Source organism: Panthera uncia, unplaced genomic scaffold (genome assembly GCF_023721935.1).
Source record: "Panthera uncia isolate 11264 unplaced genomic scaffold, Puncia_PCG_1.0 HiC_scaffold_1134, whole genome shotgun sequence".
Taxonomy (NCBI): Eukaryota; Metazoa; Chordata; class Mammalia; order Carnivora; family Felidae; genus Panthera; species Panthera uncia.
The window spans coordinates 1-16,205 of NW_026057738.1; the positions used below are offsets into that span (position 1 = coordinate 1).

At 53.9% G+C, this 16,205-nt stretch overlaps 1 protein-coding gene across 1 annotated transcript; it reads right to left on the reverse strand.

Moving 5' to 3' along the window:
- Positions 1-9: 9 nt before the first annotated feature.
- LOC125916779 (echinoderm microtubule-associated protein-like 2) lies at positions 10-15,119 on the reverse strand (the record flags this gene model as incomplete). The annotated part of the gene is made up of 15 exons (XM_049623073.1): positions 14,852-15,119; positions 14,236-14,305; positions 14,026-14,136; positions 12,770-12,865; positions 11,751-11,885; positions 10,687-10,786; positions 7,932-8,086; positions 7,653-7,778; positions 5,684-5,815; positions 2,774-2,841; positions 2,390-2,478; positions 2,053-2,150; positions 1,537-1,624; positions 830-925; positions 10-189 (listed from the first exon to the last, which is right to left on the reverse strand). Coding segments are annotated over exons 1-15 (1,735 nt in total), but the record flags the coding sequence as incomplete, so codon positions are not given.
- Between the last annotated feature and the right edge of the window lie 1,086 nt (positions 15,120-16,205).

Here is a 16,205-nt window from a genome sequence, read left to right on the forward strand (position 1 = left end):
CAGTCTTGCCCGCAGTGTTGCTCATCCCCACCCTGCCAGCCCCCCCCGGGGGACTCACTCGGGGCTGACAGCAGGGGTAACTAAACAGGTGTACTTTGCCAAAGTCATCGGCTGAAGCCAGCAACTTCCCGTCATGGGAGCGGGCCACGGCGTTGATGTCGGTACCGTCGGCTCCCTCAGACCAGATCCCTGTGGGCAAGATGAGGGGTGGGTGGTGGTGAGAGGTCAGCCTGGGCCAGGGACCCCTGAGGTGAGCAGGCCCCAGCCCCAGGCTCCCCGCCTTTCTCCCAGCCAGCCTGGCTTCTCTGCAGCCAGGGAGGAGAACTGGAATCATCTTCTGTAAATGTGTATCTGACCCTGGCCCCCCACCGCTCCAAACCCTTCTGTGGCTCCCTGGTGGCCTTGGAGAAAGCCTGGGCTTCCTAGCACGACCTCTGAACTCTGCCTGACCTGGTCTGCCACGCTGCTCCAGCCTTGTCCTCCCTAACGCTCCCCTTGAACTCCACAGCGATTTAGCCATGCTGCCTTCTTGGATTTCTCCAAATGCCAAGTTCTATGCCACCTCCAGCCTTTTTGTACAGGGTACGGTTTCCTATCCTAGGGACTGCTTTCCTTCTTCGCTGCTTCCTCATCCTCCAGGTCCAGCTTCGATATCCCCTCCTCCAGGAAGCCCTCCTTGACTCCCTCCCAGGCTGGGACCAGATGCCAGCCCAGTCTACGCCGGTCTCCCGCCCTGGGGATAACCAACAAGAGACTATGAAGACCACCAGCGAAGGATGTTGCTTGGAACCCCTGTTCTCAGTGGGACCTCCCCCATCCCAGAACTTACCAAACACCCCAAATCCCAGGACGCAAGTAGCAGTGGCCCATTCCACATTCCTCACAGCATCGACACTAGTGATCTGCTTACAGGTAGCCGGGTCCCCTGGGGCAGAAAACAGGGGGAGGGGTTCAGAGCAGAAAGAACTGGGTCGCCTGGGTGGCTCAGTCGGTTGAGCGTCTGACTCTTGATTTCAGCTCAGGTCATGATCTCTCGGTTTGTGAGTTCAAGCCACCCGTCAGGCTCTGGGCTGACAGTGGGAGCCTGCTTGGGATTCTCTCTCTCTCTCCCCGCGCCCCCACTTCCAATAAACTTAAAAAAAAAAGAAAAAAGAAAAGAAAAGAAAGAAAGAAACAATTACTGACTTAACCCATCCATTTTATAGTCAACGGGCACTGAGGTCTGAGACAGGAGGCTAAGGTCCTAGGGTTTATTCCACCTCTCCAGACTTGGCTGAGGGGGCTAGATCCTGGGTGGTGACACCCCAAGCCTGAGCAGGGGCATCTGCTTAGAGACCTGTACCTCACCCATCCGACCAGGAAGGGGAGGAAATGGGAAGCCAGGAGGCCAATCAGAACAGCCCCTGAACACAGGAGCCAGAGGACGGAGACTTGAAAGCCCCTCCTCCCTTCCTAGAAGTCAGGGAAGTCTATGTAAATCGCACACGTAAATAGGGAGGCTGGAGGAGGGCCGCCTTCGGCTTTCAGAGAACTCACAGTACAGGATCTCGTAGTCCCCGGAGTTGGTGACGAAGCAGCTGCTGTCCTGGGCCCAATCCAGGTGGGTGATAAAACTGGAATGGCCCTGCGGAGGGGGAGGGAAGGGGTGGAGTTAGAGCTCAAGCGGGTAGGATGCGACCAGGAAAAGCGGAAGGCAAAATACACAGGTAGGGGGAGAACACAAGGGGGCTAAAGGAAGGATACACAGCCTTTGGAGCGTGGGGGCGGGGCCAGACTACCATGGGCGGGGCCAGACTGCGATGGGCGGGGCTAGACAGAAAGGGCTTAGAACACAGGGGAAGTTTAGAACGTGGGCAGAGCTAGACACAGAGGGGCTTATAACACGGGGGGTGGGGGTGGGGGGGGTAATGTGTGGGCGGGGCTAAGACTCCTGGTTGTGATCAGGGCAGTCAGTAGAGTGTTGAAGCTGTGCTCCCTTGAAGTAGAAAATTGGTTAATTCTGCGGCCCCTGGTAGGGGTGGCGGCGCGGGCTGGGGGCCACTGCCCACTCACCGAGCACTTGCCCAGGCGGCTGACCTTGCGGCCGCCCTGGTCCACCGTGTACACGTACACCAAGTTGTCGTGGGAGCCCACGGTCAGGTACGCCCCGTCTGGGGGAGGGGGAGGGGGGGGGCTATGAGGAGGCACCCAGGCTCTACCCCCTTCTCTCTCCGATTCAGCCCCCGCCCCCGCTATGCCAGACTCCTCAGCTGTCCCAAGCTCCATCCCCGCTACAGTCCTAGACCGGCCCCTAGGCCTTGCCACACAGGTTCCACTCCTTCCCCCTGCTAGTAACTGAGCCTCAGTTCCCAGGCCTGGCTGCTCCAAGATCCAGCACCGGGCCGCTTACCTGGAGAGAAGCTGACCACTGAGATCTGCTCATTGCCATCTGTGTGGATAGCCACCAGGTCGTGCGTCTCCGTGTCCAGCAGCAGCCATCTTTAGGGAGAAGGCACGATTGGGGAGGGGGTGTGAGCTGATCCGGTGCAGCAGGGGGCTGAAGGGGGAGGGGGATCGGGGTCGGGACTCTGAGGGGCCTGAGCTTGGGACCCCAGAAAAGATTTGGGAGAGAGGCTGACTCCAGACTAATACCGAGAAACAGTCTGGTGAGCAGGCTGTTAATTGCAGACTCTGTGGGCTCTGGGGACACAGGGGAAGGGAGGTTTTGTCAAGGGACAGTTCTGGGAGGGGAGGGAGCAGAGAAACCCTCTGCAAATGCCCAGCTCAGCTTTACCTGCCAGTCACTGTGCCCACGGCCAGGACAGAGCCACTGGGGTGGAAACCAGCAGAGCGGGCAGGGTCCTGAGGGGAGAGAGAGGAGGCAGGGCTGAGAACTGGGGTCTCCGGCCTATCTGGCTATTCCCCTACGGCAGCCACAGACACCCCAAAACCATCCTCCATTTTTTGTTTTTAAACTGTGTTCTTCTGGGTTTTGTTTTTTTTTAATATTAAAATTTTTCTTTTAAAACACATTTATTCATTTTTGAAAGACAGAATGTGAGTGGTGGAGAGGCAGATGCAGAATCTGAAGCAGGGTCCAGGCTCAGAGCTGTCAGCGCAGAGCCCGACGCGGGGCTCGAACTCACCGTGAGATCGTGACCTGAGCTGAGGTCAGACACTTAACCAACTGAGCCACCCAGGCGCCCCTTTTTAAAATATTTTTAAGTGTTTTTTTGTTTGTTTTTGTTTTTGAGAGACAGAGCGAGCAGGGGAGGAACACAGAGAGAGAGAGAGAACCCTAAGCAGGTTCTGCAGGGTCAGCGCAGAGCCCGGTGTGGGGCTCGAACTCACGAAACTGTGAGATTGTGACCTGAGCCGAAATCAAGAGTCGGTTGCTTAACCAACTGAGCCACTCAGATGCCCCCCAAACCATCCTCCTTTCCTGTGTCAGCTCAAACACAAAACAGTCCTGCTCTCACTGTGGACTCTAGATCCATTTATACTCCCGGTCTAAATTCTCACAGCTTTATTCATCTGTGACTTAGGTAATTTTCTAGAAGTGAGATTTTTTGGGACAAAGGATAGCCATATTTTGAAGGCTTTGGAATGATAATGCCAATTTGCTTTCCATAAGATTCTATCAACTCATCACCAGGCACGTCCAAGTGTCCGTTTCCCCACATCTTTATTAAACACCTGGCAAGGGGTATCACCACTTCTCGAACGTTGGGGACGTTTGGTTGGTACGCAGGCAATAGAGTGTCTTGGAATCAGACTCGGGTTCAAACCGGCTCTGACACTTCCTAGTTATGTGACACCAAATAACCTTCCCTGTCTGAGCCTCGGCTGCCTCATCTGGCCAGTGGAGAACATCAACGTGTGCTCCCCGGGATTCTTCTAAAAACAAGACGTACAGTCCTTAGAACAGCAAGCTGGTTAGTAAAATGGCTTACAGGCAGCACTCGACAACAGTTGGTTTGGATTAAAATCGCACCGTGATGATTTTTACCTTATCAAGCCTGTTTCCAAGTGGGGATCTGTCATCCCCACTGCCTTGTGGAGGTTGCGAGAAGGTGAAAGGACGAAGGGGGTAAAACGCTACGCCAGTTTCTCTGGGCGCCGTCAAAAGACTGCCGGAATCAGAAAAATCTACGGGAGCGCGTTAGAAACTGCAGATTTCCGGTCCCAAACGCAGACCTCCTGAATCAGATTCTCTGGGGGTGGGGTTAAGAGTTCTGTGTCTCCTAGTCGGTTTGACGTCATAATGAGGATTATTATACGTGGCCCTAACAATTTCCAGAACATACCATCCCTGACTCAAAGTTCAAAGGCCATCAAGTGTCCCAGAATCAGAGGTAACCCTAGATTCCTTGAGCGAAGTCTCAAAGCGTGGTGTGGGGGATACGATGGAGTGACATTCTAGTGTCCCATACTGCACAGGTAGGGGAGCTTAAAAACTACACTGCCCAGGGGCGCCTGAGTGGCTCAGTCGGTTGGGCGGCCGACTTGGGCTCCAGTCATGATCTCGCGGTCGGTGACTTCGAGCCCCGCGTCGGGCTCTGTGCTGACAGCTCAGAGCCTGGAGCCTGTTTCGGATTCTGTGTCTCCCTCTCTCTGACCCTCCCCCGTTCATGCTCTGTCTCTCTCTCTCTCTCAAAAATAAATAAACGTTAAAAAATATATATATATTAAAAAAACTACACTGCCCAGAATCCCTTGCAGCTAGGGTCCCACTGGGATTTGGGTCTAACAATCCGTTGTGCTGACAGAAAGCAGAGGGCCTGCTCTTCTATTTCCGCTCATCATGGGGGCCGGGCAAGCAATGGCATTGGCTATGATCGTGAGCCGTCGCTGGCCTTAAGAGGAAAGGGCACACGGGCGCCTGGGTGGCTCAGTCGGTTGAGCATCTGAGTGTTGATTTCAGCTCAGGTCACGATCTCACAATTCGTGGGTTCGAGGGATTCTTTTTCTCTCCCTCTCCCTCTGCCCCTCCCTCCCCCCCCCCCCCCCCGCCCCAGAACTAAAAAAAAAACTAAAAAAAAAAAAGGCAAGTACATGGAGTATCGAGTATACAATGCAAATGTAGCCAGCACTGGGTTGCTCTAGAGCAAGACGGTCTAACAGAAGCTTCTGCGATGCTGGAGACGTTCCTTATCTGTACTTCCCAACATGGTGGCCACTAGATACATGTTTGAAACGTAGCCAGTGCAACCGGGGAATTGAATTTTTTTTTTTTAAGTTCGTTTATTTAGTTTGAGAGAGAGAGAGAGAGGATGAGCAGGGGAGGGGCAGAGAGAGAGGGGGAGAGAGAATCCTGAGCAGGCTCTATGCGGAGCCCGACTCAGGGCTCAAACCCTCGAACCCCGTGAGATCGACACCAAGAGTCGGATGCTCAAACGACTAAGCCACCCAGGCGCCCCTGAATGCTTCATTCTATTTACATTTTAAAGTTAACTGAAGTGTGACGACCCACCCGTATTGACCAATGCGGCTCTAGAGACAGCCCTTGCAGGGACCACAGCTTCCTGCAGCTGTGACAATGGCATTGTCCTGACCCCACCCAAACCACGCTCCCCTGGAGGCAGGGGCAGCGGCTCCCCTGGCAGATTGGTTTGGTGCCCTGAGCCCTGACATACGGAGACAGGCGCTTCTGTCAGAACAGGGTGCCGAGTCCCCGTCCCCCCCCCCCCCCCAGTCCCCTTACCTCGATGATCCTACTCCACAGGGGCCGGCGGGACTCTGCACTCCACAGATGCACCAGCTTATCCTGCCCGCACGTCACAAACTGTGCCCGGCTGGGGTGCGTGGCCAGACCCCACAGTTCTTCCACGTGACCCTGGCGGGAAGGGGAGACGGCAGCATGGAGCCCGCCAATCCGGGCCCTTCCCCCACCGAGCCTGGTCCCAGAAAGAAGTGCCAGGCCGGTCCCGGCGACACACTGGGGCCACAGGTGACCCGGGGAAGGCCCTTTCTCCAGTACGTCTGAAGGAGGCCGTGACTTGAGTGGACCCTCGCCCCGGTGTGTGGCTCGGGGTGAATGCTCCCCTTCTCTCCAGGCCTCTGCTGTCCAGTTTGCACAACGCAGGGCAGGAGACATGCTGGGTGGGAGCTGGAGCCTTGACCGGCTTGAATCGGGTGGTGTCCAGAAGGCTGTGGGATCCCATGGAGGGCACTCAGCCTGGTGAATCTGACCTCAGCTCTCTCTTACGGACTGGACAGGTGCCCTCTCCCCGGATCCTCAGTTTAATCTTCTGTAAAATGGGGACATCGTTGCGCTCACTTGAATCATGGATGGAAGGTGTTGAGGCTAGTACAAAGCGCTCGCAAAATGCAAGTGGCTGTTATTATTATCATTATTAATAACGTGTGCTAATAATACGCTATTAAATAACAACGAACACTGATAATATAATTGTTGACGTTAGTATAACGATGCATGGTAATAAAGCTCTAATATACATTGACCTATTCATAATATAATCAACGATGTGTAATGTTGATGCTATTTTGGGGGGGGTCTCTAAGTTCCCTTCTGGGGAATCCCTCTGATCCTGGTTTTCCTTCATGTTCCAGGGAGACCAGAGCCAGAGGGAGATCTAAATGCAGCAGCATGGACCTCAGCTAGCCTGGAAAAGGGGAAATGCCCGGAAGGAACGGAGGTATCCAGAGCCACTAGATCCAGGGGTAACTTTGGCCAAGACTTCTGTGACAGGCACCATCTAAATGTCGTCTATGAACCGACTCATGGGATCCTTACAAACCCCCACGAAGATGGGTTCTGCTGCTGCACCGTTTCATAGAGGCACAGAGACTGTCATTCACTTGCCTCACATCACACAGCTAACCAGCGACAGGGCTGCGATCTTGATCCCAGGCAGTCCCGCTCCAGAATTCCTGTTCCTGACCATCCTACTATACAGCCCCTCGGCGGGGCGGTGGGGGGTAGGGGGCGGGGGTGGGGGTGGCGCTGGAGTGTTAACTGGGCGTAGATAGGGTTTTTTTTTTTTTAATTTTTTTTTTCAACGTTTTTTATTTATTTTTGGGACAGAGAGAGACAGAGCATGAACGGGGGAGGGGCAGAGAGAGAGGGAGACACAGAATCGGAAACAGGCTCCAGGCTCCGAGCCATCAGCCCAGAGCCTGACGCGGGGCTCGAACTCACGGACCGCGAGATCGTGACCTGGCTGAAGCCGGACGCTTAACCGACTGCGCCACCCAGGCGCCCCTGTAGATAGGGTTTTGGCACGCCAGGACGAAGGGGCGAACATGTGAGCTGCCAGACGAAAAACAGGCCAACCCCAAAGGGCCTTCCCAGATCTCAGGAGGTGTGTGGCCCAAGGTGCATGTGGCCCAGGTGACAACCTGCCAGGACACTTACCAACAGAAATGGACACCACCCCTGATCAGAAGGACAGGGGGTGGCCCGGCTGCGGCGGGGTCCTGGGGACCCTCTGCTGTGCCAGCGGGTAACTCGTTGGCTGCTGGACCAGGGGGGTTCTGGGGCAGGGGTCCTGGGACAGGGGTGGGTTTACGGGGTGGGAGCAGGTAAAAGGGAAGGTGAGTGGAGTTTGTCAGGCCAAGGGATGGGGTGGGGAGGTGAGGAGAAATGGAAGGAAGTGGGAAGAGAAGAGGAGAGAAATGGGGAGGAGGGCAGGTGCAGGAGAATCGCTCACCTGGACGAGCAATGAGAAGCCTGTGTGGACAGAGCCCTGCAGGATGCAGTTGCGGGTGGTCCCCACGTACAGCGTGTCTCCCCGACCCTCAGCCACAGTGCGCACCGGACCGAAGTCCTCTGGTACCTGAGGGTGAGGTTGGGGGCATATGAGTGTAGGGCACAGGCAGAGAAGGGGTCAGGGAAAACAAGCTGGGGAGAGGAGGGTCCATTAGGAGTCGGGGTGGGGGCGGTGGGAGGAGGTCCCCTCGCCTTCACACGAAGCTGTCCCCCTCCTCACCTCTACCTCCTGCAGCTTGCTGTAGTCGGAACCCCAAAGGACCACCCGTCGATCACGGCCCCCTCCGGACACCAGCGTCCCGTCCCGCAGGGCGCAGAGCCCAAACACACCGCCATCGTGGGCACCCAGCACCGCCTGTGTGATGCGGTTCCCACCTGTGGGGGCAAAGAGGGGTGGCCAGGGAGCAGGGATCAGCATGGGGGAGCTGTCCCTGTACTGACCCCTGAAACGCCTCCAACTGTCAATCCTACATTCAACCACTCACTTACCTTTCTATCCACCCTTCCACCCACCTGCCCACTGGCCATCTATTCAAATATCTTATCATCCATCCATTAAACCATCTGAACTAACATCTACCCAGTCACTTTTGATCCATCCACCCACTCACCCATTCATTCATCCACTCATCTACCTACTGGTCTGTTCGTCCATCTATCTACCTATCTACTCACCCACCCACTCACCCCCTCATCCATCCATCCACCCATCCAGTCCAGTCCATCCATCCACCCACTTACCCACCCATCCAATCGATCCATCCATCCATCATCTGTCCATCCATCCCCCATCTGATCATGTACCCACCCATCAATCTACCCAACCATCCGTTGATCCATCCATCCTTCCATCCATTCATCCATCTATCCATCCATCCATCCATCCACCCACCCATCCATCCATCCACCCACTTACCCACCCATCTAATCGATCCATCTATCCATCATCCATCCATCTATCCACTTGCCCACCCACCCACCCAATCCACCCATCCATCCATCCACCTATCTATGTACTGATCCACCCACCCATTCATCCACCTCTCATCCATCTGTTCACCTCTTTCATTCAACTACTCATTCACCAGTCAATTCATCCTTCTACCCAAACATCCACCCATTTTCCAATCCATCTACCCACTCACCCTGTCAATCTAATCATCCATTCATTCATCCGTTAACCCATCCAATCAACAACTGTGTAACCAGCATTTATTCTGGGCCCAGCTTCATACCGGATGATACTGGGAATACAGTGGTGACCAAGACAACCTCAGATCTTGCCGTCACAGGGTTCACAGTCTATTTTCAGAAACAGACCTATTACCAGTCAATGACAACCCAAGGTGGTTGGGGCTAGGATAGGGAAAGCCAGGAGCCTGTGGGATCCCATAGAAGATACCCAGCCTGGTAGGTCAGGGAGGGTTTCCTGGAGGAGGAGACAGCTGAACAAGGATCTGAAGGATGAATAGAAGTCAGCTAGGCCAACAGAGGGTGGAAAGGGCTGCATGCAGAGGGAACAATGTGTGTAAAGGGAAGAGAGCAAGAGCATGCACTATTTAGAGAACTATAGAAAATCTGGTTTGACTTCATGTAACATGCAAGGGGCAGGGGAAGGCAGGGCCAGACCACACAAGGTCTTAGAGGCCTCAGTGAGGAACCTGGGCCTTGTCCTGAGGGAACCAGGGAACAATGGTAGAGCTTGGCAAGGGGAGAAAAGGGTCAGATTTACACTGGGTTCTGGAATTTGAGGAGGCAAGATAAATAAAGGCCAAGGACCAGGAAGGAGGCTGGGGCAGGGACTCAAAGGAACAGTCCTCAACTCAGATGTGGTGCCACACGTCCACTTATCATTCTGTCCACTTGTCTTTCCAACCACCCCACCACAGCCCTACGGGATGGACCCAGTGATGGGTCTGGGGATATAGAAACGAATCAGACCCAGCCTCTGCCCTCAGAGAGCTCACAATCTGCTGGAAAAGACTGTCAGTTATTCAGAGCTTATTCTCAGCTGTGTAATTTCAAGGGAAGCTCTGAGCCAGCCAGGTGCCCCATGAGCCTGGGGCTTCTCATCTATGAAATGGGAATAATATTCAGTGCACCCTTGATTTAGGAGCATAATGTACGTGAAAGCAAACGTACCCAGGCCAAAACAACTCACTGATTTGTGCATGCCATCCATCTGCTGGGACAACCCATTCTTCGCTTGATTCATCATTCACCCAAAGGCTAGAGCAAGCTTGTATTCACCCCATTAGCGTTTGCTGGGACAATACATTAATCCATTGGTTGGGACAACCATTTATTCATTTCTTCATCCATCCATTTGGCTAGAACAATCAACTCTTCTACTCATTCAGCAATCAGTCTACTTCCTGGAACGATCCATTCTTCGTAATATATTAATCCATTGGCTGCGGTAACCATTCATTCGTTCATTCACTCATTCATTCAGACATTGCTTTATGGATCCACTTCCTGGGAAAAGACCTCTTCATTTATTTTTTTTAAGACCTCTTCATTTATTAACCCCAGCATCCATCATGGGGACAACCATTCATTCATTCAGTTGTTCACTCACCCAATCATTCACCATTAAGGAGGCCAGTACATTCACTCATTCTTCCACTCACTAAGCAGGACAGCCCCTTCATTCATTCACTGCCTTATTCATTGACTGCTCTGGGACAAACCACCTCTCCATCCACCCACCCATCCACCCACAAGTGGGTTAACCATTCAATTCGCTTATAATTCAAACTTGATCCCCACCACAGGATTTGCAGAGGACAAGGGTGGGGAATAAGTCAAGATTTCATGGAGATGGGGAGCCTTGAGGGGGATATAGGAATTAGACAAGTAAGGATTTAGCCTGTTGTATCATACATTCCATACAAGCTCGGTCAGAGCAAGGCTTGGCCAAAGGGGGTTCGGGAGGGCTGGCTTGGGTACCAAACAGGTGGAGTGAAACTCACCTTTGCCCCAGACATAGAGGTTCCCCCCCGAGTCCCCGGTGACCACATCGCCACCCTCCAAAAAGGTCACACACAGCACGTACTTCGGTTTCTCGTGTTTCTAAGGTGGGGGAGAAAGGGAAGGTGTCAGAAGGTTGCTGAAGCAGAGAGCCTCCCAGAGCCCACCCACCATCCAGGACCGTGGTCAGGGGATCCCCGCCATGATGTCGGGTATGAGGCCCATTGTGGGGCACCCCCATCTCCAACCGGCCTCCGTGCACTGCTCATGTAGCCTAGAGCTTCTGACCACATTGTCTCCCTTGCTTACCCCTGGAAGCACTTCCTGCCTCCTCTCTTGACTTTTCTTCTCTGTCCTTTCTCTGCCCCTGGGTCCCCCCTCTCTCTGTCCCTGGCTCTCCCCTGTCTCTGTCCCTGGATTCCCCCTCTCTCCATCCCCGGGTCTCCCCTGTCTCTGTCCCCGGGTCCCCCCTCTCTGTCCCTGGGTCTCCCTCTTTCTGTCGCCACTCTCCCCGCTCTCCCCCTGCATCGTCTCTCCTCCCCTTTCCTTGCCCATCCTCTATGTCGCTCTCTCTGCCTCTCCCCACCCTCCCCTCAGTATCTGTCTCATCTTCACCTATGCCTGGTGTCCTCCGGGCTTCCCTTTTTGGGGTGGAAGCTCCAGTTCTCACCCATGGAAGGCGAGCCCTGGCAGAGGGGCCCCTGCACCTTCTCTCCCAGGCCCTCTGCTTCCCGCTCAGTGTCTGTCTGCCTCGGTGCGCGTCTCTTTCAGCCAGTTGGCCTCTGACCTCCGTGTTTTTCCACATTATGGCCAAGCAGAGCACTGCCTATTGAGTATTTACTATCTGCTAGGAGCTACTACGGTCTTCATCCCGCTGAATCCTCACAACTTTAGACAGTTAAGGAGGATGATCCTCATGGTATGGGATAAGGAAACTGAGGCCCCAGCAGAAATTCGGCATCCTCATAATCTGGGACCCTCTGGGACCCTCTGTTTTGTTGTCTTCCCGGGTGTCCCTGCCTGTCTCCTTCAGGGCCAGCCTGTCCCCGCACCCCGGGGCACTCACCTCAAAGAGGCCCTGCCGTTTGCTCAGGCTGCCCCCCTCCAGACTCCAGAAGTAGATGTGGGATTTTCCGCAGGTGATGAGCACGGTGGGGTCTGTGGGGTGGAAGGTGGCCACCAGCACGGCCTCGTTGGAGCACTTTGGAGAGTGGGGGAGATTTAGAATGACGACCTCAAAGCCACTAGGGCCACCCCATGTAGGACCGCCCTATACAGCTGCATGAGTTGTGCACTGCACAACCTACTTGCCTGTGTCTTTACTATACAGGCAAGCTAAAATACTGAAGGCAGGGCCGGCCAGCAAAGCATTACTGCCACCTTTATCAACATGACAGCAGATCTTGGAGAGCCTCAACTCTGCATCAAGTGCTGTGCTGAGTACTTTATCCATTAATTGCTGTACTCCTCAAAGCACTCCGTGAGGTACGGCTCATTAGCGCTCCCCATTACAGGTGAAGTGAGGCACAAAAAGGGGAAGTCACTTGCCTTAGGCCACACAGCCAGGTAAGAGTCAAGTCCAGAATTAATTCACATAGGTCTGACTCCAGAGCCCAGCCTCTCAACTACTAAGTCTCTGTCCACAAACTGTGGGCCCCAATCCGGAACCTAGGTCTCCAAAATAGGCACATGACCTTGGGCAACAGGCTCTCCCCTCTATCATGCCTCAGATTATTCCCTAGAAGTCAAGCCACCACCCAGAGATGCAAGTCAATGTCCTGGATGTCGCAAGGCTACAGTCAGTAGCTGCCTTGCACCGACCTTTTTGTTGTGCCTGGTCTAGCCACCCCACATCCCAACATCAAAGCCAAGGCCCTACTAGGAAGATGCTACCATTATCCCCACTTTACGGACGAGCAACCGAGGCTCAGAGAGGGCAAGCCGCTTGCCTGAAGTCACACAGCCACCAAATGGCAAAGCTTGGCCTTGAATGTGAGTCTGTCTGATTCCAGACTCCTAACCACAGAGATCCAGCCAGTCCCACAGAGGCACCCCAAGGAGGCGGGGTGAGAACGGTCACCCCACCTTGCCATCCACCACCTTGGCCTCCTTGGCCCAGTCCCACACGGAGAGCATGTGATCGTTCGATTCGTCCACTGCACAGAGCAGGTTGCCTCCATTCTAGAAGGAGGAGAGAGGAGGGGGAGTGGAGAAGGGGGGTCAGGATCCACCCCTTCAACACTCTGCCCACACAGGAACTTCCCACTCAGGTCTGTTTTAAGATTTTCAAAGCTCCTGGCCCACATTAGATGAAACACATGCAAATACACTCCCCGTCCGGCAGCCATGTACACATCTTAAAGGGCTTCTAGAACTTTCCTTTTGAAATGACTCCTCCCTAAGAAATTCATCTCATTTACCCTCAGTTACTGTTTCTCTGCAGGAGTCCTGAAACCATCTAATCTGCATTTTTATATGAAAATGACTTTATGCACACAAAATGAAATGACTTTTATGCACACAAAATGAAACCACCGAATTACTAAAATGTTGGGTGTTCACACCTTTGGTGAAACAGGTTAATTTTGATTTTGCAGGGTTCCCTCCTCCCCGTACACACACACACACACACACACACACACACAGTCACCAAAGTAGCTTTTCTCCACCACTCCCCACAATGCCCTCAAAGATCTCCTTAGGCCTCAGAACACCTGTAAGGCTCTAGTCCCGTGCTTCTTGGTTTTTATTCCTCAATCCATTACTGATCAATACTTTGTTAAATACATTTTGATAAAAATGTGAAATATGATTAAAAAAAAAAAAAAAGCCCACCCATCACAGACTAGGATGTTGTAGGAAATATGAAATTGCTCTGCAAATTCCTGAAGGCTTACTCTACATTTCTGGGCTTATCTCGCCCAGAACTGCCATCACCCATCCTGCCGACACCCATCTAGGCTGGAACAGGGAACCACAAGGCCTTACAAGGACCTTTCGCAAAGGAAAGTGGGTGCCAATAATAATGCAACCAGCATGACCAGTCACCGAGGAGTTTGGGAGCAATCAGGACACGTGGGTCCCCTTCATAAGGGCTAAGGGAGCAGCCCTGTAAGGTCACCAAGGGTTGGCCTGCAGGGCGGGCAATTCTGCAGGGGGCGTGGCCTATGCCTGTGACGTCACAATCAAGGCATGCCCCCTCCCCCATCCCAAAGTGGCGGCGCGTGTGTGTGTGTGTGTGTGTGTGTGTGTGTGTGTGCGCGCGCGCGCTCCTGACTTTGGAGGAGGGACTCCTGACTTTGGAGGAGGGGACAGGCGAAGGGTCCCCGCACAGGACTTACAGATTTGGAAAAGCCCACACAGCACACAGCTCTGTCAAACACCCCCAGGCCCAGCACGTGTAAGGTGGAGAGGGAGACTGAGTCCCAAATGCGCACGTGGGGGGGTAGTGGCTGCAAGGAAGAAAGAGGCCTGTTACCTGGGGGGCCTGGCTGTCTGCCCCCACCATCACCCCACCCCAGTCTCCGGTCCCTCCTCCTCCAATCTGTTACCTTCCCCTCCTTAGAGGTGCCTGCCACCTGTCCAGTGGCAATGGTGACCATATCAGGGTGGACAGCCAGGCTGAGAAAGAAGACAGATGGACAGGGCTCAGTGGGAGGGATGGGGCTCAAAGGGGGGCCCAGGACTCCTCCTCCCTTAACAGGCTGAAGTCACAATGCCTGGCTATTCATCCCACAGGTTGGTTGAGTGAGTTATTTAGCCAATAAACATCGATTTAGTCCTTCTGTAACAATAAGGGGCTACTCTCCAGGTACCCAGCCTCGGAAGCAAGACTCCGTCCTGGGGTCTCTTAACTCAAATGCCCATACGGCTCAGGACTGTACCCAAGTGGTGGCCAGGGGGGCACAGCCATCAAAAGGGGCTGTCGCTGCCTGGCTCCCACCCTGTTAGGATCATCGGGGGGCGCCAGCTAGGAGTTTCGGAAAAGAAGTGAAAAATCCAGGCATGTAAGTGAATTCACCGACCTTTAAAATACTGATGATCAGTCCACACTTTTTTCCTGAATTCAGCCGGTAGGCCAAGCAAAGGCCTGGCCACAGCCACCTCCCCCCCCCACCCCGGCCTCCCCCCCCTCCGCCTCCAAGAGTAGCCCCTCCCAGGCCTCACCATTTGATGTCATCATTGTGGCCCAGGTAGTGGCGCTGCCTATGCTCCTCCACACTGTACAGCACGGCCACGGAGGCCACAAAGTACACTATCTCCCCCGTGGGCAGCAGGTAAAGGTTGGCCCGGCAGTCTCGGCCTCGGTAGCCATAGCTGGAGATGCCCGGGGGCCGGTTAAGGAGCCTGTTTTGCATCGTACGTGCCAACTCAACACCTGCAGTGAGGTTTTCCTGATTCCACTCAGACCCCGTGGTGGGGGGGGGGAGAGGGGCGGTTGATGGTACCCCCCCCCCGTAATATATCCAACAAAATATTAACCCCCGTGGGGCACCCAGGTGGCTCAGTCGGTTATGCATCCGACTTTGGCTCAGGTCATGATCTCCCAGTCTGTGAGTTCGAGCCCTGCATTGGGCTCAGAGCCTGGAGCCTGCTTTGGATTCTGTGTCCCCCACCTCTCTCTGCCCCTCCCCCGCTCGTGCTCCGTCTCGCTCTCTCAAAAACGAATGTTAAAAAAAATTTTTTTAAATATTAACCCAAGAACCTGTGACTATAACCTTCCTTGGAAAAGGGAGTCTTTGCAGCTGTAATTAAGGATCAAAACATGAGATTATGCTGGATTATCTGGGTGGGGCCCAAACCCAATGTCGAGTACCCTTATAAGAGACAGAGAGGAAAAGACACCGAACGTCACCAGGGGTGTAGGTAGGACCCACATGAAAATCAGAGGTTGATTGGAGTGATGCGGTGTGGCTATAAGCCAAAGAACCCCAAGGACAGCCAGCAGCCATCCAATGCTAGGAGACATAGATCAAATTCTCTGCCAGAGCCTCTGGAGGGAGGGCGGTGGGCCTGCTGGAACCTTGACTTTGGGCTGGGAGAGAAAATCATTGTTTTAAGCCACAGAGTTTGTGGCGATTTGTTACAGCAGTCACAGAACGCTAATACAACCCCCCCTTCCCTCCAGAAGGGTCCTGTTAACACTAAGTTAGCTCATATCTGCTCAGAACCTCCCCATGAGTTCCGTCTCAGAGCAAAAGTCAAAATCCTTATGAAAGCCCGGGCACGAGGTCTAGCCTGACCTGGGCCGGATTCCTCAGTCCTCAGTCAGGCTCCACTCCCACTGGCCTCCTGCTCTCTGTCCTCACCTCAGGGCCTTTGCACCTGCTGTTCCCTCCACCTGAGTACTACTCCCCCTCAACTCTCCATGGCTCCCTTGCCTCCTTCAGGTCCCTGCTCAACTGTCAGCATCTCAGAGAGGCCTTCCCTGCCCATTCTATTTAAAACTGCAAACTCATGCACTCTCACTGCCACCCCCCCCCCCCCGCTCATATTTCTGTCATACACTCATCAGAATCCC